The sequence below is a fragment of the Antennarius striatus genome, chromosome 24 (assembly GCF_040054535.1).
Source record: "Antennarius striatus isolate MH-2024 chromosome 24, ASM4005453v1, whole genome shotgun sequence".
In the NCBI taxonomy this organism is placed as follows: Eukaryota; Metazoa; Chordata; class Actinopteri; order Lophiiformes; family Antennariidae; genus Antennarius; species Antennarius striatus.
In genome coordinates, this window is record NC_090799.1 from 950,292 (window position 1) to 974,843 (window position 24,552).

Sequence of the window (24,552 nt, forward strand, 5' to 3'; positions counted from 1 at the left end):
CCAAAAACTGATTAAAAATGGATTTAAAAAAAAAAAAAAACTGTAAAAAATGAGGAAAAGCCCACCTATGGACACGCCCAGGTTGTCCAGCCAGCCGATCTTGTGCTCCAGGTACGGCTTCTCCACGTTGCCGATGGCGTACCAGATGCAGGCCAGCCAGTGGGCGATGAGGGCGAAGATGCACATGAGCAGCATCAGGACGGCGGCGCCGTATTCCGAGTAGCGGTCCAGCTTCCGGGCCACCCGGACCAGCCGCAGGAGGCGGGCCGTCTTCAGCAGGCCAATCAGAGTGGTGGTCTAAGGGAGGTGAGTTTAATGGAGGTGATTCATGAGTGTGTGAAGATCTCTAAAGGCTCCATTAAGGAGCATCCACGCCTTCACCCCCCCCATCATTCACTCTGATGTCACCGCCAACAGCGACCGCATGATGAAGAGCGGCTCAGCGAAACACCGCGATGACACCGAGGCGGCGTGATGTTGATTAAAATCTGGGCTTATAGTAAATCAGAGGCGTTTGGGGGCTGAGGAGCGAAGCTAAAGCCGCCATTAGCAACCAGCATGAAACATATCCGCCGAATATCCCTCAGAGCCATCTGCCGCCGCCGCCGCCGCTTTCAGGCGCGCCAGGACACTTCGACACAGTGAGGATGTGATGCAACTGGTGGACATCTTCATGCATGGAAAAGTAAGGTTAGTATGGAGTGTATTTCTGTTAAAAAACACCACGCAAAGTTAAAATATGAGCAGGAAGTGGAGAAAATAATGAATTAAAATGAAAAAACGATTCATATTAGTGGAAAATCCGGACGCCCAAAGGCTTGGCTTAGTCCAGAGCGGTTTGTTCCACCTGTTTATGAGCAGAAATCGACTTCACCTTCCCCAGGATTAAAGGAAATTAATATTTGAACTGTGGATCAGGACAGATTTTCACAAAAATAGCAGTCGTAATTTGCAATTGCTTGAAATTTGAGCATTATGCACACGTGCACGTGGACGTAATTGGCAAAGATCTTATCACAACAGGAGGCTAATATGGAAATAATGGCAGCGCTCAATCGGCCCCCGTAGGTAAATTTCGCCCCACGCCGCTTCGTCTCATTTGCTATTCTGCACACGCTGAACCAGCAGCTCTCATGGGAGGATCCTACCTGCCACCGTTCTAATGAAATCTGAAAAAAATAAAAATACAAAAAATCTCAGCATATTATCAGAGATGGTTTCCTGGCAACAAAGGCGCCACAGGATTCTGTCTAAAAATAGTCTTTGCCCCCGCAAAGAGAGCAAAAATAACACCTCGGGGAGTTAAAACTGAACGCGGGTGTGTTTATTTTCAGCTCCTGCTAAAAATAGGTTTTTGTCGTTGCGCTCACGCGTGACGGCGTTAACGGGAACACGCGTTCCGTCTCCGCACCAGTCGGCTGGCGGCGTGCATCGCCAGGAGGACTTGTGTCCGACTGAAGCGACAAGAATTTTGAATTTGAGCTCCAATAATAATTAATATTATTAATAATATTAATAATTCAGTGTTAAAACTAAACTGTGAATGAGTTAGGAGCTGTGAGCCACCAACCCTCACCCGTCCTGGACCCATCCAGGACCACTTCCCTCCCGCCTCATCAACCGTTCTAATTATTTTGTAATGATTCAAACATTCATTTCGCTCATCAATGGGGGGCGCCGGACACTGAACATTTTCCTCGAGATGGTCTTTTCTTCTCTGCGTCCAAATCAACCCAATAAATCTGTGGATCATTATTGGGATAACAAGATGCGTCATGATGTTACCATGGAGATCTTTAATGGCTTCTGCGTGAGTAATTATTGACGCTGAGGTCATCAACATCGTCCGACAAGAAGATTCTTCATTAGAGGAAAAGCTTTATCATGTTTGGAACTAGTTCCTGTAAAGCCTGTATGTTTTTGAAATTCAATTATGTGGTGTAAGAGCTATGACTCACCCCCTCCCCCGTCGGTCTGAGACTCACCTCGTCTGACCCCGAGCCGAAGATGAGCAGGTCGAAGGGGATGGCGGCCACCATGTCGATGAGGAACCAGCCTTTGAAGTAGTGGATGGCGATCTTCCCCGGGTGGCTGACCACCTCCTCGTTGGCGTTGACGTAGGTGGTCCTGAAGTTGATGAGGATGTCCACGATGAACATGATGTCCACGATCAGGTCCACCACGTTCAGCGGCGAGCACGAGTAGCCGCACTCCCGCCGCCGCTGCTCCTCGATGTCGTTGAGCAGGAAGGCGGCGGAGTACGGCGTGAAGATGGCCGTGTAGATGACCAGCAGCAGGATCAGCCAATCCCACACCGCCTTGAAGGGGCTGTAGTGGAGGATGGTCCACTTGTCCATCCGGGGGGTTTGGAGTTTGTACTCGGGGAGGACATCCGCACCCAGAGACAGGACCTGGGATTTAACGATGACGATATTTACAGACTATAAGGTGCACTGGATTACAAGGCACACTGGACTATAAAACGCACTGGATTACAAGGCGCACTGGAATATAGGGCGCACTGGATTATAAAGTGCACTGGATTATAAAGCGCACTGGAATATAAGGCGTACTGTACCACAAAACGCACTGGATTATAAAACACACTGGATCATAAAGTGCACTGGATTATAAAACACACTGGATTTATAAGGTGCACTGGATCATAAAGCGCACTGGATTTAAAGTGCACTGGATTATAAAGCGCACTGTCGATTTTTGAGAAACTTAAAAGCCTTTAGGTGCGCCTTATAGTGCGGGAAATACTGTAAATGTTTACACACATGAAAGTCGGAGAAAACACGCCTTAAATTTCACAAAAGCTGAGTGAGATGTGTTGTTTATTGCAGGGAACGAGAAAAAGATGTCGTCCAGCGGCATTGTAGGAAACAGAGGAGCCGGGTAAAGTATCTTCAGATTCCTCTCTGCATTGGAACATCAGAGGAATCTTAAATACGCCTGGTGGTTGGAGAAAACAGGTTCAACGCAGTCAGTGAACGCGTCTTGGCGTCGTTGTATGTGGAACTGCCTCGTGTTCACGTTTAGATTAATAATCTGGCTGTAGGAGATGAACTCAAACAATAAAACAGAGCAAATACAGCTCAAAATAAATCATTAATGTGTTTTGTTTTCAGCTTTTAGTCCAACAATTAGAATTTTTAACTATTCATGAAAAACATCCATTGAAAAATCCACTTTGGAACAGCGTGTTAGACGATAAAAGTTGGGTTAAAAAAAACACGCATGAAGGACGAGAGCCTGAATGTCACCGTTTACACCCTGATAGGTTATAACATCAATATTAAAGCGACGTCATGGATCATTTCGGAGCGCAGCCCTGATGACTTGCAGGTAATTACGGGTGCAGGCGGAGGATCCGTCTATTAATGCGAGCGCCTGACACTTTTCAGGCTCCACCGCTGGTTATTGTGAATGTTAAGAGAGGGAGAGGCGGACGGAGTTTTTTCAGCTGAAGGGCAGAGAGACAATTATTGTGTAGCTGAGCAAGAGTGAAACTGAAGATGAACCTTAAATGGCTCCAGTTTGGCGACTATCTGTCACCGTATCTCTGCCCTCGTCGCCCTCATAACCCTTGTGGTTGAGAGGAGAATCCTGGGAGGAGAGGATGATGGATAGCACGAGAAAACAGCTGAAGTGTTGATAATTAAATTGGTTATTAGAAACTCCTGGCCTCTGCGTGATGGTGGGGGTCAAACGCTTTTAGCTCCGCAAAACGGGATATTACTTGAGAATCGATGAGAACTGAAAAGGGAAGGGGCTCTCTAGTGGCCGTCGAAATAAAATTTTTAAAAAATGCTGTCAATCTTCATAAATGTATTGATTTGCATTGTTCTCAATTTATAGGGACAATAAGAACGGGACGGTAACACTACATGCATTCATGCGTCTGGAGCCCGGGTCGATTGGCACGGCGACAGTTTTGGATTAACATGTTGGAGCCCAACTCTTCCTCAATAAAACACCATATATTAATTATTCATCCCGTGTGCACTTGTGGCAAATTAACTCTCTCCCGCGGGATGATGCAAGACTCGATCTGTTTGGCTCAGCTTCAAACTGAACGCAAGCGAGCTCCGGTTCGTCCCTGTTGGGGTGTAGTTTCATGTTCAAACTGACGGCTTGGCCAGATAACTCAGAAACGAGGCGTTTCATGGCGACTCGTGGCGTTTCTGAGACGTTTCAATCCAAGAAAACGGCACGAGCCCTGCCTCCTCGCCTCCTCGTGGACCGGCGTCCATCTGCTGCGAAGGGAGCCAAGGCCAGATTAGAGCGACGCCTCGACGATAGCTTCAGATGAACTCAGACGAGTCTAGGGGGTGGGGGGGGGGAATCCAGGACATCTGCTGCTTTATGTTCTTCACAGTTGGCTGTCTGGGAGAGTGTTGACGCGTCTAAACTGTATAAGACGGCTTCTTTTCTATTTGCTCCTTTGATAGTTTGAACGCTTAGAAGGAGAGAATAGACATGACAGACTGTTTGAACACCGTATGTTTAGTCAGGGAGGGGGGGGGGGGGTTAAAGACAGGCTGGTGTAGCTACCAGAGCGTCCACGCGGCGCTGACAGCAGGAAGTAAACACCAGCCAACATTATGACAGGAGCTGTCACGTCAGGCGTTCACTATATAGCTGTTGTGGTAGGGAATAAAACCCGAAGGCACATTTTTAGGCCAATTAAATTGAGGCGTTTCTTGCGGCTACAGTACCTCAATCTGACCACTAGGGGGGTTTGTCAGCCGTAAACCACAGGAAGAAGAGGACAAAGCGGGAAGCGTTGCCAAAAATATTCAACAATGAAGAACACAACAGGTCTGCCACAACTATAAAACCACACGAACGTGATTGGTTCACCGCTGAGGTCAGAGGTCGCTGTGGTCAGCTCTAATTGTTTTAGCATAATGGACGTGATGCAAAACTGATATCGAATCAGTGGTTTGGGGGAACTTCGGCTTACCGCTGAGGATACATTAACTTGCCGTCTCTGCCCTGCCTCTCAGACAGGAAGGTGAGAATGACCTTTGACCCCAACGCGGGTAACTTTAGATATACGGCTCGACTCTGGCTTGTCTGGTAGGGGTAAGACTATCCCTGACGATCCGAGGCGGGTGACAGACACCTACGGATCGGAACACCTGAGTTTAATCCATCATCCAGAGGCACGTAGAGGGCAGGCAGGGGCGGGGTGAGTGTGTGTGTGTGTGTGTGTGTGGGGGGGTGTGTGTGTGTGTGTGATTATAAACGAACATTCACTGAATCTCCTCCCTCGTCTGCTCAGCCTCAGTTGGAGAAAAATAACTGGTGACATGAATTAGTAAGAAACACAAACTCTACGTGCCAAGACTGTTTAGTCTCAGGCAAAACACCCATAATAGTCGTGACACGGAACGCTCCAGCAGATGGTGGGATGACGGATTTTATACAACACCGACGACAACATCTGAGCTGAGGGATGGAAGGCAGATTTACATTCAAACAGGGAAAACTCTGAATTTATTCTAGACTCTCTCCTCTTTAAACTATTTCTATTTCCTATCGCAGCCTTTAGTCTCTATCATCAGTAATGACGGGGTCTGTGCTCCCGTTGGGTCGCGTTATCCATGGTTTTATGGTTCCAACTGTAAATTTTATGCTGTTTTATAAACTGGTGGTTTATGGGAATGAAACGGACACGTGGAAACGGTATAAAAGCGAAGCAGATTGAAGCAGATTGTTGGACCTGATCTAATAAAACCGCACAAAACGATTTGATTTGATGTTTAAAACAACAGAAACATAACAGGAATGGGACTCAAGCTGAGCCAGACCCCCCCCCACAAGTGGATAAAAATAAATATCCACGCTTCCAAGAAAACTTTAACAACTCGTATCCACGGTTACCGAGCATCTCACCTGCGTGACCTTATCGGTCACGTTGTGCGTGCGGTCTTTGACCTTCGGGGCGATGATGGTCTTCTCGGACGACGGAGGGGAGGGGCACTTCTTGTCGTTGTTGGCCTCGGAGAAGTTGAGCGTGATGAGCGGGATCTTGTTGATGGTGCTGTACTTGTTCAGGTTGGAGTCGGAGGTGGAGCCCAGCAGGCTGGATTTAATCTGGCTGAGCGGCCCTGAAAGGAAAGGGGGGGCGACACAGGAAGCACGTCCCGATTATTAAAAATCTGCCGATTCTAGTCCCGTCGCGAGGGAGGGGGGGGGCTGTTTCTGTTAATTTTTTGTTGTGACATGGGCGGCGGAGCTGTTGGAGTGAGTTCAACCACAACACGATACAACAGATGCTGAAATACAAACTGGACAGCCTTTGACCGACCCGTCTAGGGTTGAACAGGCTTTTCCAAAGTTTCTCATTAAAAACTAATGGAGAACACTGTTGGTGCACAAAAAAAAAATAAAAAAAGAATGATTCGATGCACAATCAAAAGAATGCAACTTCACAGGTAGTCAAACTGGCTATGAATTCACAAAAAATGTGCCTTTAAAAACCACAAAAAAATGTCCTCTGGTGGGTGGGAATCAGGAAATTAACTCCCCTGCAACAATATGTGACACCACTATGACACACTGATCCATCGAGAGTGATAAAAAGTGAAAAAGAGTTGCTGACTCAGCCGTTGGAGCCAGCAGAGGGGAGGCAGCATGGCTTTTTTTTTGTGTGGTTTTTTTTTTTTCCTCTCTCTCTCCTCCCCCCTTTTCACAAAGTACAGAGCAGTGATTGAGAGTCAAGGACAGAGAAACAGACAGCTGAAGGATGAGAGGTTGCATGCACAGCTTGTATGCATGCCACAGTGAGGAGACATCATTGCAGAAGTTAAAGAAAGAAAACAGGAAAAGCTGAAGCCATACCCCCAGCCATCCAGGAGCGAGACACTGGCCAACCGGGAAGGAGGAGGGATAGGAGGTAAAAGGGGGAAATATGGAGTGGAGGGTCAGGAGTCAGGGGTAGAAAGACATTACTTCAAGTATCACATTAATGTAAGTTCAACTTTACAAACTGGGATTGAAAAAGGTGCAAAAAAACCCAAAAAAAATCCCCCCCCCCCAAACATCGTCAGTTTCAGGAACTTCCTGTTAGATTCAAACAGTCTGTGTGGAAGGATGTTGCATGCAGCAAACGCATCGCTACGCCTCTACTGCAAGGAAAGGGCAAGGATTGAGACGCAAACCGAGGAACCAGAGGTTCTGCAGGTGTGTGGGGGGGGGGGGCGTCGTCTTCTAAAAGCCTCATTGATTTTCTTCAATGAGTAAAAAAAAAAAAAAAAAAGCAGGGAAAGAGATGTGATGTGTTGCTTCATGCAAGCGCGTGCAGACTGGTTCTATCACCCTAACCCCCCGCCCCCCCCCCCCCGCACCCATCCAGGGTGGGGTTCAGCAGGTCATGCGTTCAGTCATTTTACTGCGAGGCTAACACCTGAAAACGTGCAAAACCGTCAGTCACCCGCCGGGGCGTTTGCATCCATAGTGAGCCTCAATTGTGGTGGGGGGTGGGGTGCATGCAAAGAGCAGGCTTTGTGCAGAACACGTCCGTGCTGGGGGGGCTCGGGATGCGATTGTGGTTACCTTTGATATTGCGACCGTTGTCTGCGGGAAGAGAAACGGGAGCGAAGGTGAGAGAAGTTTCTGCTTTTTCTACGATGACAAATGGTGACTGGAGATAGTCCCCCCCCACGCCACCCCCCACCCCCCAGCTAGTGCACCCGTGAGCAATTCATTACGGTGAAGTAGACGTATTATCATGTCAGCGGCTGCGGGCCGTTTGGATTGTAGATAGGGGGATAGACTCGGGGGTGGACTGATTGTCCTGGAGGTAACGGGGGGGCCGGTCTGGGGCTCCTTTACCTTCCTCCAAATGAGGGCCAAAAGGCTAATGAGCCGTTCTGGCTCAAGGGGAGATCAATCGCACCCAGAACACACGGTGACTCATTATAATGCTGATGAAGAGTCTGGCACGCCTCGACTCGCACCTGGGGGGTCTGGTGATTAATAAAGTCCTCCACGAGTCCCTTTATGTCAAATCTGGGTCTTGATGACATCTGTTACAGCTGATATTAAAGATCCTTTCTCGCCATGAGAAGAACACGAGTGTCCGACAACAGCCCCCAACCCAAAAAGAAAAGAATTTTACGAAAATGCTAATATTTAAAGACGTTTTCGTCGTGTCCTGGACCGGAATCGGCTCTCGATCCGGTCGGGATGGAGACGCATCAGCGTGAACACCAATGAAAAAAACGTGTAAAAATATCATTCTAGTGTCCCAGAGTGAAAACACCAGCAACACATTTAACCCCCCCGAGGATTCTTTGGGCCAAAAATGGACATTTTTGTTGTTTTTGTGTGTTTGTCTCGCGATAAATCAGTCAGTTAAAAGGCTAAATATATGAAAATTTGCCAGTAATTTTCTTCTACAGGCAAACCTCGGTTTCCGACCACAATTGGTTCCTGAAGGCTGTTTGAACACCGATTTGTTCCAATTCCAAATACATTTTCCCGTTACAAATAATGTAAATGGTCTCAATCGGTTCCATGACGCTAGAAAACTACCTTTTTTCAACATATGTTATTTTATAACGTCATTTATGTATCAAATTGTACAGTAATGAAATGTATCAAAGAAATGTAAAAGAAAGAAGCAAACAAAGAAAAAAACTTGGACGTAATCAGGTTAGCCTAAGGTACGAGTAACCGTCGTCTTCTGGACAGAAGTTTACGGTGCCATAACTCGTACCGTAGGCAATGGAACGCAAATTAAGTGAAAACTTATTGAATACAGTAAACTAAATAAAAAGCACATTACCGTCACGTTTTCTCTCCACTTTTCTCGCCTTTTTCTCGCACTTGGCGGCGAGAAAAAGGCGTTTGTGTCGCGTTTGACTTCCAATTTTTGTTCGACTTCTAAGACAGAATTTTTTGGGCGAATTCCGATTTGTTCGATGTGTAAAGCGTTCGAAAACCAAGGTTTGCTTGTATTTTTATTTTCTAAGTTCCTTAATGCCTGTCAGTGGAAGTGTACAGAATAGCAGATCTTCACTGTGTACACACAAAACTGAAAATGGTCAAAAATGGTCCAATTGACTCCCATTATAACCACATATTTTTCATATACTATAATCATATAATACATGTATATTTATATATTATATATGTATAAGATACATATTACATAAACCACACATACAACAGAATCAGCTGTTTCCGTTGGGCCCCTACCTTCACTGGCATGTCGGTCCCTGAACACCGTCTTGGAGTTGCCCCCAAACCCCTCCATGTCGTGGACGGACGACGCCCGTCGGATGCTGCTCATGCTGTCCTTGGAGGCGGTGGGGGTGAGGCCTGGGATCGACGGCGCCGCGGTGAGCGTGTCCTCCTGGCTCTGGGTCTGGGCCCCCGGGTGGTCTGGGTGCATCCGGTCCCAGGGCCCCTTTGGGGAGGAGTGGTCCAGGGGCCCGGAAACGGGCGTAGAGCAGTGGCTGGGGCCGATGAGGGCTCGGGTGTCATTGGCGTAGGAGGGGCTGCAGCTCTCGCGGGTGGCGGGGAGTTGGTAGTCGCGCGTGGCCACCGAGCCGTCGCTGTGACGGGGGGAGTCCACCATGACGGCGTCGGGGTCTTCCTGGGGCAGGGACTGCTTGCTGATGCCCAGGAGGGGTAAGGCCGGGAAACGGAAGCGGAAGAATCTCCCCCTCCCTGACGAAGGAGAAGAAACAGGCTCTTATTTTGTTAAATATAACGGTTTGGAGCGCCGAGAGGCAAAAAGCATCACAAAGACACCGATTGGAAGGCAGACACTCAATTATGCATTAAGAACCTCCAATTATTTGTCCGCTTTGAGAGACAAACCAGCAGAGAAACAGAAAACTTGATGGTTTTTAATGAGGCGGTGGGTTTCGACACGACCCCTGTTTTGCCGCTTTCTTATATCCTCCACTTCCTCCGCTGATGGAGCGTTTGTTTGCCAATGGCGCCCAACAACCCGCCAATGCATCCGTCTTAAAAAGACCCCCACAGATCAAGAATAAAAACCCCCTGTCCGCCTCGGGCGTCGGTTCAATCTTCAATTCCCTTCAATTATTCATCAAGGACGACATTTTTTGCTGAAACATTGTGATGGCGGTGCGTTCAGGGGCGCCGCGTTCTAATGAGTGACGGGAATGGTGAAGGAATAAGAAGAACGTTGTTCTGTGTGGAAAAAGCTCCACTTCACACCCAACAGGATTCCACATATGGACGCGATCGGCACATTGTGAATCATTTAGTCACATGAACATATGTTGTACATATCGGGAACTCCGTCCCCCCCCCCACAATCCCAGGGGAAGCATAGAAGGAAACGTAAGGAAGAGCGAAACTGAACACATCGTCAAAGTCGGAGTGCTTTTCCTTTTTCGTTTCACGCTCCGTTCGACTCCAATATCTGCTTTCAGCCCCCCCCCCCCCCAGCAGGGGGTAAAACAAGAAAATAGAATTAATGTTTTGAGGCTCGGCGAGGTGCAGCTCTCTCCTCTCACGTGAGAAAGACGATGTGTCGCCTCGGGTCAGAGCGGCGTTTTTATCACATCCCGACGGAGATGGTAGTCGTTATGGAGTCGGGAAGAAGAATGAATGAGACATTCATGCTTTATTTCCTCCCCCCCAAATGAGACGTGACCAATATTTGTTGGCTTGTAAAAGACTTGGATGTCGTTTTGGTGTCGGGGTGGAGATGGGGTCACTCAGGTTCAAGAGATTTGAACCCAACCAATGATGGACAGCTGGTTTGGAGTCTGTTGTTAGACGTTTTGCATGTCCACAACGTTCCCTCTCAATCTTTGCAAGTAAACCCCCCCCCCACCTCTCCCTACCAGAGGATGTACAGCGGCCCTTGTTGCTACGATACCACATAGCAATATTTGCATCGAATATTAATTGGCTTCCCTTGTCGCATCGTGACGGTGATTCGAATGTCAGGGGTGGGAAAGAAAGTGGGGGGGGGGAATAAACCCTCCTGCGTTTAAAAGAGGGACAGGTACAGACTCTGTTTCTGTAAAAGAAAAGAAAACGTTAAACTGATCCGAGTTCATTTCGTCCCTCGTGGGATGTTCTTCTGTAACAGGTGCAGACAAACTTCCTATAACCAGACTTCTGCAAAAAGTCGTTGTTAAAAAACGTCTTTATGCGTCATTCCTGCAGGGGGCGGGGGGTGGGGGGGGCGGTATCAAAGAGTCTTCTTCTAAATGTCAGCGAGATATTCTACCCCCAAAGGCTACAATGCTAATAAATGATAGTGTAGAGCAGCGACATTCGTCTTCAGGACCTGCTTCTTTCACTGTTGAGGGTTGCTGGAGCCGTTCCCAGTGGCATTGGGGAGTGAGGCAGGGTACACTCCGGGTGTGACGCCAGTGCGTGCACAAACACGCACTCACACCTACGGGCATGGTTTTTGGGGGGTGGGAGGAAGTCGGAGAACCCAAAGAGAACGCATGCAGACTTGGAGAGAACATACAACCCAGAACCGCCCCTGTGAGGCGCAGTTCACCCCCAAAAAACAGACCCCAACCATTAGATGGTGCTGTTAGAAACGTAAAAGTGTTCCCGCAGTTTGTTGTTCACCGTTGCTATGGAGACAGTCCACTGACCGTCGAGTGCCGTCTTCAGCAGCATCAAAGCGTCTTTGTCTGGTCACAAATAGTCCGTAGGTGTGAATGTGTACGTGTGTTTTTGTGTACATTGGCGCTGCACCCAGAGTGTACCCTGCAGGTGCAGAAAATGAATGCATGAAAACCCTGATTGGAGCAGCAACATGAAATCTAGCGCTGATGCATTGAACTCCTTTTGCATAATGCAACACACGGATCATCGTCTCAGCAGCCGCTCGGTCGGGTCCGGCTAACATCCGTACCCGTCCGCTCATCCGAGAGGTTCTCCTGAATTATACAGGGAGAGTCACAATCTGAGTAAAAAAGCGGGGGCTCTCCTCGTGTGCAGATCATAAATCTTTTGCGGGGACAACCTGCTTAACAAACTCACATCGGCGTTAAATGGTTTTTAGCGACTGCCTCCCGTTAGGAGAGCCAAACAGGAAGTCGACACGCCGCTCCCCTTCGCCGCCGTCCCGTGAGGCGCGCCGGCTTGTTAGGGGCTCCATCCAATTAGGGCCGTCTGGAGGTGACCTCTGGTCCTCCGCGCCGCTACTTTATACGTCAGAGCGATGGAAAGAGAGCGACGGTTTGAGGGCGCCGCGGGGGAATGGAATTACACGGGATTACACCGACAGCGATGGGCAGCGCGGCGGTGGCGGCGCTCTCTCCAGCAGTTCATCAGGCCGTCCTGGCAGGCTAGGAGCTATAATTGGGCCAGACCTTTGGGATGATGGCGGGCTAACACATCAGCGTCTGCTAAACGGGGGTGTCAACATGCCAGAGGAGCTGTCGGAGCGGGGGTTTCCCACGCGATGAGCAGGAAGTGAGGTCTGACGCTGCAAAGGCTAAAGATAGTAGAGAGAATCTGTGCTTTTGTGGCATCTGTCACCGTAATAGAGGGGTCAGATCGGTCGCTCTCACACAGGGGGGGTCGGATATGAGTACTCCTGTTAGATTAGAGATTAGAGCACATTTTTAGCATCGATACGTGGACTCAGAAACACTCCGAGGAGTTAAAACGTCCATCAGTACGCTGCGCTTTTATTTTGAAAATCCTTTGGTACGTCAAGCAGCCAATAAAAGCAGCGAATCCTTTTGTTCGGAATAAAAAGACGTCGGATTTAATTGACAGCTGAGCAGGTAAACGCTACAGGCAAACATCTGAGCCATCAACGACTGGCTGGAAACGATTTCCTGCAACATTCGGAGGCAGTTATGATTTAGAAAGTGGGGTTTTTTTTTCAGGATGAAGGGATGGATTCTGACATGAAAACTGTCAGCCCAGCAGTAAATGTTCAGTACGGAAAAGGTTGCAGCTTCGCAAAGTGTTTTTCCTTTCGCTCTGAAAAAGTGTGGCTGGCCTCTGAGTTCCAATCGACTTCACCTGCGCCCGACGGACAGGTGATTTTGGTTAAATAAATGTAATAAATGATGAGAGTCGTTCGTTCTCCACTCACATTGGTCGGCTTTGGACGGCGAGGTGTGGTTGAGCTTCTCCAGCGAGTCGCTGCTGCCTTCATCCAGGACGTAATCGAAGTTGAGGATGAACATCATCACCACGCCCTCCTCGTTCTTCACGGGGATGATGTGGGTGGCGCACAGGAAGTCGGAACCTAGACCCACAGGAAATCAAATCAGTTAGAAATTGCTGCTCCATCCTCTGCCTGATTTAATGGCTTTCTGCGCTAAAAGCTTGTTTTTGCACAGAAACAACACAACAGCTCTTCAGAGGCGGCGCGGCTCGCCCCCCCCCCCCCTCCAGCGCTCCATTAACACTCTTTGACATTCAAACATCTTATTCCAGATAACGCCGCGTGCGCAGAGACGCCCGGCGAGGAAGGAAGCAGCGAGGGGAGGAAAGGTCAAGGGTCGGCTGAGAGGAAAGCCTCTGGAGCCGAATGATTTCATACATGCAGACACGGCGGGGTCGATCCCGCTGCAGCTCGGTGCAGTTAAATACGCCCCCCCCCTTCATTTAATTACTGTATCGCCATCGTGCCAAGTCACCACTACGTCGCACGGATGCGTGCACTCAACGCGCTCGTGATGCAGGTAATTAAAAAGGAGAAGACGTCGCTGCCGATTGTTAGTTGTTGATGATCGCACAGCGGGGGGGGGGGTGTTTAACAGAGTTCTGCTCTAAACGCTTCTAATTCATCAAACGACAGACGAGTTATGCGAAAGGCGAGATATTTATACCAGACTTTGGATTAAATATAACCAAAAAAAAAATCAAAAATCAAATCTATGCTCGGTGTTCTGTAACGATCTCTGGAAGATGCTCTCCCTCACATTACGCTCTAAGTCCTGCTGTCACCAGGAGGTTATTTATAGCTCCCCCCCAGCAGGCAACCGGCCTACAGCATTTCTTTTCTGGGGGGGGGGGGACGGGGAGGCAGACACGCTGCTGCACAGGCGTCGCCGACTCGGCTCCATGAATGCATGAGATGGGATGGATGGAGGAGTGGAATAATTGCGGCGCCGGTTCTCCCTCGTTTTCCCGCTCGGCCCTTTTGTGCAGCTTCATTACAAACAACGGCTTCTTCACCGGCCTGGGGGGGGTGATTTATGAATTGGGGGGCTCTGATTCCGCTGGGCTAAGCATTAACCTGCCCCTAATAGTACATCAATGTCACAGAGAGTGGACGCAGCCATTAATTCCAGTCGGATAGAGTTGAGTAGAGGGGGGGGGGGTTATCATGCCTCCCCCAGCCTGTGGTGACAAAACGTGTAAGAAACCCCCCACCCCACCCCCCCAACTGCAGGCGTAGGTTTACACGCCGGCGTCTGGATGTACGTTTTCAGGATGTCGGAAGAGACGTTCATCGGTTTGTAAGATCAACATCATTCGTTGCCGTGGCGATCAGATTGGATGCAACACAACGCGCCAAAACCAAGAGGAGGAGTTAGATTACAGTAGTTTCCACGCTATTAGGTGCAGCCAAAGCCTTCAATTTTCTCATAAACCAGTAGTGCGCTTTATAATCCAGTGCGCTTTATAATCCAGTGCGCTTTATAATCCAGTGCGCTTTATAGTGCAGAACATACTGTATTTTGAGATGAATTACAAGAATCCGACCCCCTCCTTCAAAATTGAGCAACTTTACTTTACCGGAAATTAGTTAAAAAAAAATAAAAATCCAGGTCTGGCAATTTTAGAAAGGATGAAAATCCTTGCGACCTTTAATTATTGTGGTGGAATTGATTTAGACTACAGCTTAATGGGATTAAAGGCCACTCTGGTTTAAATCGGAGTGAATAAAAGCGACAGGGGTCCAAACACCAATCCCTGCACACACTCCTCAGTGTAACCTCTGCACGCCTCAGCTTTTGTAAAGCAATCTGTGTGTGTGTGTGTGTGTGTGTGTGTGTGTGTGTGTGTGTGCTCTAAAAATAAGCCGCTTTGGAAACCATAGGCATTTATTATTCATAGGAGCTAAGTATTATGTTCTAGAAAGCATAATGGACTTGTTTAGCGATATAAGGAATGAGAGGAGGCCTGGTGGTGTGTGTGTGTGTTTGTGTGTGTGTGTGTGAGAGAGGAAGATGATGATGAAGAGATGAAGGCTGCAGCCAAGAATAGACACGTAGAAGAAGTGAGTTTGCAAAATTAAAAAAAAACCTCCACTAATTAGACTCGTGGAGACATTTTTATTTTTTTATTGACTTGTTTTTTTATTTTTGCTGCCAGGTTAAATCTGCTTTTTTATTTATTTATTTTTTTGCATCCGGTACTTGAATCAGAGAGAGAAAGAAGGGATGAAAGAGGAGCCCTTCCATCATGAATAGATGTGTGTGTGTGTGGAGGAAGTGTGTGTGTGGAGGAAGTGTGTGTTCTCTGCTTTGACCTCCATCCATCTGACTTGCATGTGGGTCAAATTTGCGGGACGGATTTGCCTCCGTATGTAAAAAAAAAAAAAAAAAAAAAAAAAAAAAGACAATGAGCTGCCCAAAGACGTGCCTGAAGAAAAAAGTTCCCCCTCCTCCACTCGTCACGCCATCCGTCCTCCAATCCGGTTGTTTTTGTTCAGGACGGCCCGTCTGACGTGTTCTGAAGGGACGCATCAAACAGAACGCCGCCGATGATGCAAATTTCAAACCCGACGGACGATTGAAGGCAAGCACGCACACACACACACACACACACACACACACACACACACACGCACACACACACGCACACACACACACACACACACACACACACACACACGCACGCACGCACGCACACACACACACACACACACACACACACACGCACGCACGCACGCACACACACACACACACACACACACACACACACACACACACACACACACACACACACACACGGGCGTGGAGGAAGACGAGCGAGGCCGGCAGCATTAATTAGCAAAAACATTTCACGTCCAGCGAAATCTAAATGAACCTGAATGAGGATGAAGATGAGGATGATGATGATGATGATGATGATGATGCACCTTTAAAGGAAGCGTGGGTCATGTGACTTCAAGGTGGAGGAAAAAAAAACACATGACTCAGTTTATTGCCCCCCTTCAGCCGGTGGATGGATGGATGTGCTGCGACCACATCTGTTCTATAGTGTTCTCTAATCCTGTCAGGATGATTGAGGGTGGGGGGGGGAGTGTGTGTGTGTGTGTGGGGGGGGGGGGTTGTGGCACAACAATCTCAAACTTTGTCAAGGTGAAAGAAAGTTAATAAAGGAGTAAATCCGTGTAGAGGGTGAGGACATAAAGTAGATCCATCGATTCAGACATTTTTCACTTGGCCTGCCCCCCCCCCCGCCCCGACATGCTGCCCCCCACCTGGATTAATAGGCCTACCTGCTAATCTGCTGCTGCAGATGGCGCGGCAGTGAACGCGGACGCGTTTACGACCGAATCTACACGGATGAACGCCAATCACACGGGGGGGGGGGATCGGTCCAACCCCCCCCAACCCAAACCCCCCCACCTTGGTGACCTGTTCCATATTTCTGACCTTGAATCAGCATCATCATTGGACGCCATGCAGGATGAAGCTCAGATGACGACACACACACCTGTTCCCACAGAGCCCCCCCCCCCCCCCCTTTGAACACACACACACACACACACACACACACACACACACACACACACACATTCCTGACACCCCCCCATTCTTCTCCTTACATTACATTAATTGCCGTATTAAGGTTGCCTCGGTTCAACCTCATTTAAAGCTCCAAGCCTCGCTATTCGTCCGTTGCGAAAGGTCACGCCCCCCCTCCCCAGGTCACGCCCCCTCCTGTTCATCAGGTAACGTGTGCGTCTTCCTAATCCCCACCGTTTAAACGAGTTATTTCTTTATCATCTTCTCTCCAGAGGTTTGATTTTCTTTGAAAGATATTGCTTCAATATTTCAGGCGTTGCTCCGTCAGCAGGAAGTAATCTGTACTTAAAGCCCCGCCCCCCCCCCCAGATGGGTTTTAATTAAACTCTATACACAGGTGTGTTCATTTAAATAAATCAATAATGAAGACTTAATAACGTAAACATTGATAATAATCGTTCGTCGTCTAAAGCAAATATCCTCATTATCCAAAACGACCCCTTTAAGAGAGTTCAACGTCGTTTCCACGGCGATGAAAGTTGATTATTTTCCCCCTCCTGGGATTAAAACCCACCGACGGCTCCTCACGGCTCTCTGCGCGTCCGTCCCAGCATGCACCTGTCCACCCGGGCCTCTCCGCGGCGCAGAGGAGTTCTGGTTTCAAGATGTTGGAAATTTCATTCGATTCTATTTCCACTATCAATAATTAAGACGACGTCGCTGGAGGAGCTCCTCTGGGGGGGGGGGGGGGGTCGGGCGGGTGGGGGGGGGGGCAGCATATTGATCGGTGGGATTAAAATGCATTCGGTGGCGTGGTCACACACACACTTGAACACACACACACACACACAGCATCTACAGACTGGTTGCATCTGACAGTGATTGCAGGTTGGTGCCGTATTGGGGGGGGGCGGGGGGGCTCTTGATGGCCCTCATTCGGAGCGACCGCTGCCAAGAGGATCGCAGGAGAAATTGTTTCAGATTGCAGTGTGTGTGTGTGTGTGTGTGTGAGTGACACTGATGCGAGCCGAGCCTCCAGCAGCGTCGGGGGGGGGGGGGGGGGGCGGGGGGGGGGGGGGCGCCTGTCTGTTCCTGCATCGCTTGAGGGGTCGCAGTGACACCTCCCTCCTTGTTTCTCTGCCTCTCTATAATTGTCATCGAATCAACTTATCCGGGTCGACCTTTGACCTTTTCCGGCGTGTCTATTACCGTCTTTGACCTTACATGATGGGGAGGGGGGCACGGAGGGAGACAGGAAGTCGTTTTCAGACGACTGGTAAAGCCGTTTTCTCTAGGCCGCGATCGCGATGCGTTTAAATGCACGAAAAACGCGGATTTTACAATTCTGACAAATAAAATCATCAAATTAAAACGAAAGTCAGAGGATGAGTCACGACACGAAACGCCTGAGTCACGGTTAGTCACGAGCCTCCAGCTATGGGATTAAAAAACGCGACGTCGTGAAATCTGAGACCAACTGTTTGAAGCGTGTTCCCGTTAATGCCCCATCATGGTATGTGTGTCATTAGTGGCGTGTTTACCGCCGGTAACAGGCGTGTTCTCAGCGTGAGGCGAGGAAAGGTCTGATCCTGCCATCCCATTATCCTGTAATTGTGCTTCCCCCCCCCGTGTCAGATTTGCGATGCCGCACACGGAGATAATCTGAGGTCGCCGTCCGAAAGCCACACGACAAAAAGAATAATCTGAGGCGCCGTGCGTCGTCGCCGCCAAAGGTTATGTGGGAGACGACAGGGGGGTGATGGGTAGCCTGTCAGCGACAAGCTGATGGGGTTTCTTAACCTTTATTTGTACTTTTTTTTTTGGTGAATCTGTGCTCACATTCATCTCATGCAGATTATTTCCAATAAAACACTTAAAGACGAGATTAAAAACACATAAATCTCATCTCATTTCCCGGAGCTTGACCCCCCCCCCCCCCAGCCGACAGGAGAGCACGACTCCGAAACACGGAAAAGCAATTACGACATCAACGACACGCGGCGTGAGCGCTGCTGCGGCAGATTTGATTAAAAAACGCCGCGCGGCGTGAAGAGGAACCCGGTTTAGGAGGGTGGAGGCGTGTGTGTCCCCCCCCCCCTGTTTGGGGATCTGACACACGCCGGCGTCGTTTAGATCGAACCGGCGGCCGCATGAATGAAACGGGAAGCGTGTGATGAATGGGGAGTCGTTCACACGTGGCTCATTCACGCGTGTGATCGCGTCCAATCTGTGAATGAGAGGAAGAGCAAAGGATCATGGTCTTAAATCGCAAAAGCGGTGGTTGTTCTGATTGTGTGTGTGTGTGTGTGTGTGTGTGTGTGTGTGTGTGTGTCGGTTTAAGCCGTTCACGTGAGCTCGCGTGACACTCCGAAAAAAAAAACACGATGTAATCTGATAAAATAATCCACATCATCATCATTTATCTGCCATCCCAGCTGACGGGGCGATGTACAGCTGGGGAGGGAGTTAGCGCTTCAATAAAAGCGAGAATGAGGTGTAGCATGGGGGTGGGGGGGGTGGGGAGGGGGCTGTCAGACTGTTTACGGTCTGTTTGTGGTAATACCATCCCATAATGGCAGCGCCTGTGCGTTTAATCCATACATGCGACATCAGAACGACCCACATTTATCCGCTGACAGGCCCCGCCCGCTCGCCGCCGCTGCAACATGGATTTCATGATGAGGTTAAACTGGCGAAATGTGCGCTCGTAAAAGTAACATTTATAGAGTCGGCTGCTCGTAACCGCGGCGACGGCAAAGTCGTTTGTCATCGATTTTTTGAAAAAATAATCTTGAATTATTAAAAATAAATAAATAAATAAAGCGTTTAAATTCTCGTCGACCCGTCCAGCCTTCCGACGGCATCACGTGACTCTGGAGGGGGCAGCAGCAGCGCAGACGCCGCGCCACGTTGGAGATGCGATGACATTTAATGGATCTCTCTCTCTCTCTCAACGGTTGCCAGGACAACGGGATGCTGCGCTGTTTGGAGAGACTTTTTATAGGGACGATCACATGAGGGTGTGTGAGGATTATTATAGAAAGATGGATGCGTGTGAAAACGGGCCCAAATGTGCTTTTTTTTATCCCCCCCCCCGGTGAAAGATCTGCTGGGGAGGGAAATCGAAAAGCAAATGTCACTTAAGATTGAGGATGAGGTGGGGAGGGGGGGGGGCATCGCTCATTACGCCGCCTTTCAAACGAAGCCTTTATTTATCTGATCTTTTATTATGAGTTCAATCTGGGGGTTTTATGCATGGAGGCCAGGATGGAAGCAGCCCCCCCCCCCCCCCCGAAGCTGCTGGAGTGGATTCAAGAGGGCATCCCCCACAAAAGAGGAAGGCCATCTGCATCGGCATCACAAATACATCCGTGATTCCATTCAGTGCTAGAAGACTGGGAGGTAAAGCAAAGAGTATATACGTGAGCTCTGCTCCTGCTGGGGCTTCTGGTCGGATTTTAAAGCATCTCCATTAATTTTTCATTTTTAAAGCTGAGGAGGACAAAAAAAAAAGAAGCTGTCATCTCAGCGAGCATCGACGGAACAACTTTAATCTATTCATATCGTGACATTTTCCTCTCATCTGCTGTTTGCAGCTGAGATCTTTGCACCGTATTCCTCATTCCTGTTGGTTTCAGACGTTTAAATCCCATTTCCTCAACAATTATTTAATATCCCTAAACAATACGTCACATGAGAACGAAACAAATTATGTTCAGTCCGGGAGGGGGGGGGGGTAATTGAATGGAACGTTATTACGTCTGAGGTTTATTTTGCTCTCCGCTGCAGTTTAACGACATTCCCGGGTCTAAGCGGCCGAAGCGGAGGAAGCGATTGCGCCTCATTTTTGAAAAGGATTGATATTTGAAAAAGCCAAAGACGGCAAAAAAAAGAGGAAAAAAAACCCAAAATCCTCCTGTGGGGGTAAAAAAATAAAAAATAAACAGGAGGTGTGTTTTTTAAAAGGAGTGGGATTTAGATGGGACACCTGCAAGCTTTGCTATTTTAACCACACATGAACATTTCTGCAGCTCATAGAAGCATTAAACATTCTAATTCACACAATTATGACGTTAAAGACGTGTTTATCGCCGTTATGATTCTTTTTGTTCGTGCAATCAAAAGACTATCCACTTCTTGGCGCGATTATCAATAATAAATGCAGTCATCATCAATCCACACCCGATGCCTCCTGCTTAACGCCCGCTGCAGCATCCTCTGCATTGCCCACACAGGTTTCGTTTCTCCACTGGTTTTTGCACCACGACAGCGAGGAGCATGAAAAACAAGCGCCGGCGCCTCATCCTGCATTCTAAATGTGCTGCATTCAGGAGTGTTCAAAGGGTTGATTATCACAAAAACAGCCAAGTTAGCGCAAGAAAAACCTCCTTCGGCCTCATAAATGTCAAGCGCAGGCTGTGGATTAAGCGTCTGAACGACGGCTTCACTTCCCCGGCGGAGGTCAAGGAGATGTGAAGCGGCGCCGGAAGCGGCGGTTCTGCTAGGGCGCGACTCATAAAGCATTAAGGATGCGAGGGAGATGCGCTGACACGCGGGATCTACTTCACGGCCTGTTGAGGACGGCAGCGGACCACCAGGGGTCAAGGAATTAAAAACAGTGAAGATCTCCTCGTGGGAACCTCGGTGCTGCTGCGGTGACATTTTCTCCCAGAATTCCGATAGGGGAGACACTTGAGATCGGGATTGAGTGTGTGTGTGTGTGTGTGTGTGTGTGTGTGTGTGTGTGTGTGTGTGTGTGTGTGTGTGTGTGTTGCATAGACAAACTGAAAGCACCCCATCGATCCCTTCGTTATCTGCGCTGCAGAAAGCTTTCATCTTCTTTTTAATGCTGCCTCTACTTGGAGTTGCCTGCCCCCTCACATTCTGCTCACAAACGGCTACACACACACACACACACACACACACACACACACACCCTTTAATAGACAATAACACACACAGGTAACCTCAAAGTCGACGCCACGCACCCAACTTCGGACGCGTAAACTCTTGTGTAGGTGTGACCTCCAGTCTTGTGATAAAAGATGAAACTAAGAGCGGCCTGCCCCCGCTGGAACAGGTGTATCGCCTGCCCCCGGAGAGACAGGCGAGTCAGGTGAGTGGAAAACACCGAGATAATTAGAGGCAGAGGATGCAGAACGGTAATGAGGCCTTTCCCCTCCACACACACACACACACACACACACACACACACACGGGTCCGACAGTCACAGGACCTCCAGCTCCTTTCATGTAATCCTCCCGCGGGCCGGCGGCTGGATTCCAGGCGCGCGGCCCGTCATTGATTTCCCTCTCCCATGCACCGGTTTTGAAGATCAATGCAACATGAAGGTATTTGTGTCCTCATTAAAGCTGTTTGCTCAGCGGATCGATGCCGGCTGAACTCCCAGCTTGACTTTACCGGCGATGCGGTGATTCGGCTGCCCCGGACGGCCCCCAGACCCCCGTTAGAGCTCAGGTTAGAGTCCTTAAAGCCTCCCGAAGCACAAAAACACTACAAAACCTGCCACACCTGAAGGATGCGATACTCAAAAGTGTGGATCCTATCCTGGACCTCGGAGGGGAACTCGTTCAATAGCCTTCAAAGAACATTTTGTTGGGGTAATTAGTTCAAATACTCCCAGAAGGCTTCTTCTGAGGGTTATCTGGTGTTCATTAAGGCAGCGCTCATTAACACACTTTTAAACACAACTCTGCAGAACGTCTCCACACCAGCAAGTTTACAAAACCGCCTCTAAAAGCATCGATTCGCTCAAATCGATAAAAGCTGGGACCCTCGGCTTCAGCTCCGTCTGTGGATGACACCCCATCCGTCTCCTGACCTTTGACCCCACTCATCTCTGAGGATGCCATGATAAAACCCACCAACACACGAGCGGTCCGTCAGCTCCTGTGCTTTTTTTGGGCCGTGATGAGAACAGAAGTTCCCCCCCGTCTCCTACTTTATCCTTCAGGGAGGTGAGCTACATCCGTCCCAGGGTGCCCCTCTCCGGCAGCAGGCTAATGAACATCTTTCCCAGCCACCCTGCACACCTGCGTGGTTTCAAAACCGGACTTAGCAGCCAAAAAGAAGCCCTTCACAGCTGCTCTTCCCCCCCCCCCCCAGGGCTCTAAATGGGTGCACTCGCTCCAGATAGAGTCGACTCGGAACTAAAAATTACCCTCTGTGTACCAAGACTCCGCGTTTTGAAGCGAGCCAAAGCGTCACTCACCGTCCTTGCGGTGGTAGGTGATCTCCACCTTGCGCTCCTCCGACCCCAGCAGCGCCTGGGCCACCTGGGCCACGGCGTGCCGGTTGGTGAACTCTCCGTGCAGGAAGTCGCACGTGCACGGCTTCTGCATGACGTCCGGCCTGGAGAAGCCCGTCATCTCGCAGAAGCCGTCGTTACAGTAGATGATAGCGCAGTTCTGCACCCGGGCATTGGCTATGATGAATTTCTTATCTGTTGGAGGAGAGAGAAGACAAATAAAATAAAAATAAAGGAGGGGATGTTCATGTACTGCATGTGAGGGGAGATAGAAGTACACTCATGTGGGTGGTGCTCCATTACGTTTAACGCAAAATTAAAACCCAGCAGGACTTCCTACGATTTGGACACTTTATCCAAAATACAGGAATATCTTAAAAGATGTAAATTGGTGGCACAAAAGGGGTTTTATTTAAATGCACAACAAATAATCAACATGACAGGAGGAATTAATAATTACGGGTGTTGGAACACCCAGAGCTCCACACAACCACAACACAACCAGCATCATTAACTTCTAATGACTTCATCCAGACCTCTAATGTGTATTCAATAAAAACACCTTTCATAATAGACCCAATCCGTCCCATAAGCATCATTTTTGTTGTATAATGCGGGCCTGGCAGGTGATTTCCTCTAGAATTCGTCTGAGGGTGCAGCAGGAGACACAAAAGGCAAAGCAGCAAAAACCAAAAACGCACCGGACACCGGGGGGGGGGGGGGGGTGGAGGATGGGAGATACTCACTTTGTCCTTCGAATTTCCGGATAATTACTCCCAAAAATGTATTTTGTGGCGCGACATGACCCCTCCGGACCGGCATGGCTTCCCCACCCCCCCAAGAAATAAAGATGAGAATAAAATCTTTTGGCTGTGGGAGTCAGGCGCGGATCCTTCCGTCAAGTTGCAGCGGGCGCAGACCGAAGCCAAGAGGGGGCTCCCCGTTTTCTTTGTCACCAGTCAGTCATCCTCGCGTGAAAATCTCCCCCCCCCCCACCACCCACCTCTCTCTGGCTTGTTCTTTTTCTCCCCCTTCGCCCCCCAGTGTTTCCCTTATTTCAACTCCGACGCGCCCCCGCCTGAGCGCATCGCTCTCCTGCGCGCCGAGCCGCCGTGAAACTGGAGAGAAACGAGTCGCCGAACCGCGGTTCCACCAACATTTCCACGTCGCTCCTCTTCCGAACGCACTGCGCGCGTTTGTGTCGACGTGCGTGATGCGCGTGATGCGCGTGGGGCGCGTGATGCGCGTGGGGCGCGATTGTTGTGAAAGGAAGAGTGATGCGCTCCGAGGCCAATGGCTGAGAGGATGACGAGGGACCGGGGAGGGAAAACCCTCATGGATGGTGGACAAAGCGGCAGGAGAGAGAGAGAGAGAGAGAGGGAGGGAGAGAGGGAGAGAGGGAGGGAGGGAGGGAGGGATAACGGGTAATGGATTACTGTAACGCGTTACTCAGCGTTAGTCTCGTCCAATCACATCCTAGATATTTTTTTCTCCCCAGACGTTTTAAGTGATTATAAAACAATTTGATCTTTTCAGGATTGACAATTTTGTGACGAAATTCAACAAAAAAAAATAGAATAAAAAATATA

General features: G+C 49.1%; 1 protein-coding gene across 2 annotated transcripts in view; it reads right to left on the bottom strand.

Moving 5' to 3' along the window:
- kcnh7 (potassium channel, voltage gated eag related subfamily H, member 7) overlaps positions 1–23,889 on the bottom strand; it is a 29,046-nt gene extending 5,157 nt beyond the window's left edge. Inside the window, exons 1-8 of one of the 2 annotated variants that reach the window (XM_068309257.1) lie at positions 23,710–23,889; positions 22,928–23,158; positions 13,079–13,234; positions 9,217–9,690; positions 7,570–7,590; positions 5,908–6,122; positions 1,986–2,411; positions 66–297 (exon numbers count right to left, since the gene is read on the bottom strand). In XM_068309257.1, coding sequence (XP_068165358.1) covers positions 66–297; positions 1,986–2,411; positions 5,908–6,122; positions 7,570–7,590; positions 9,217–9,690; positions 13,079–13,234; positions 22,928–23,158; positions 23,710–23,785 — 1,831 coding nt within the window. In that variant the 5' untranslated portion in view covers positions 23,786–23,889. The remainder of the gene's footprint in view (positions 1–65; positions 298–1,985; positions 2,412–5,907; positions 6,123–7,569; positions 7,591–9,216; positions 9,691–13,078; positions 13,235–22,927; positions 23,159–23,709) is intronic. The other variant, XM_068309258.1, reaches the window with a different exon arrangement.
- Between the last annotated feature and the right edge of the window lie 663 nt (positions 23,890–24,552).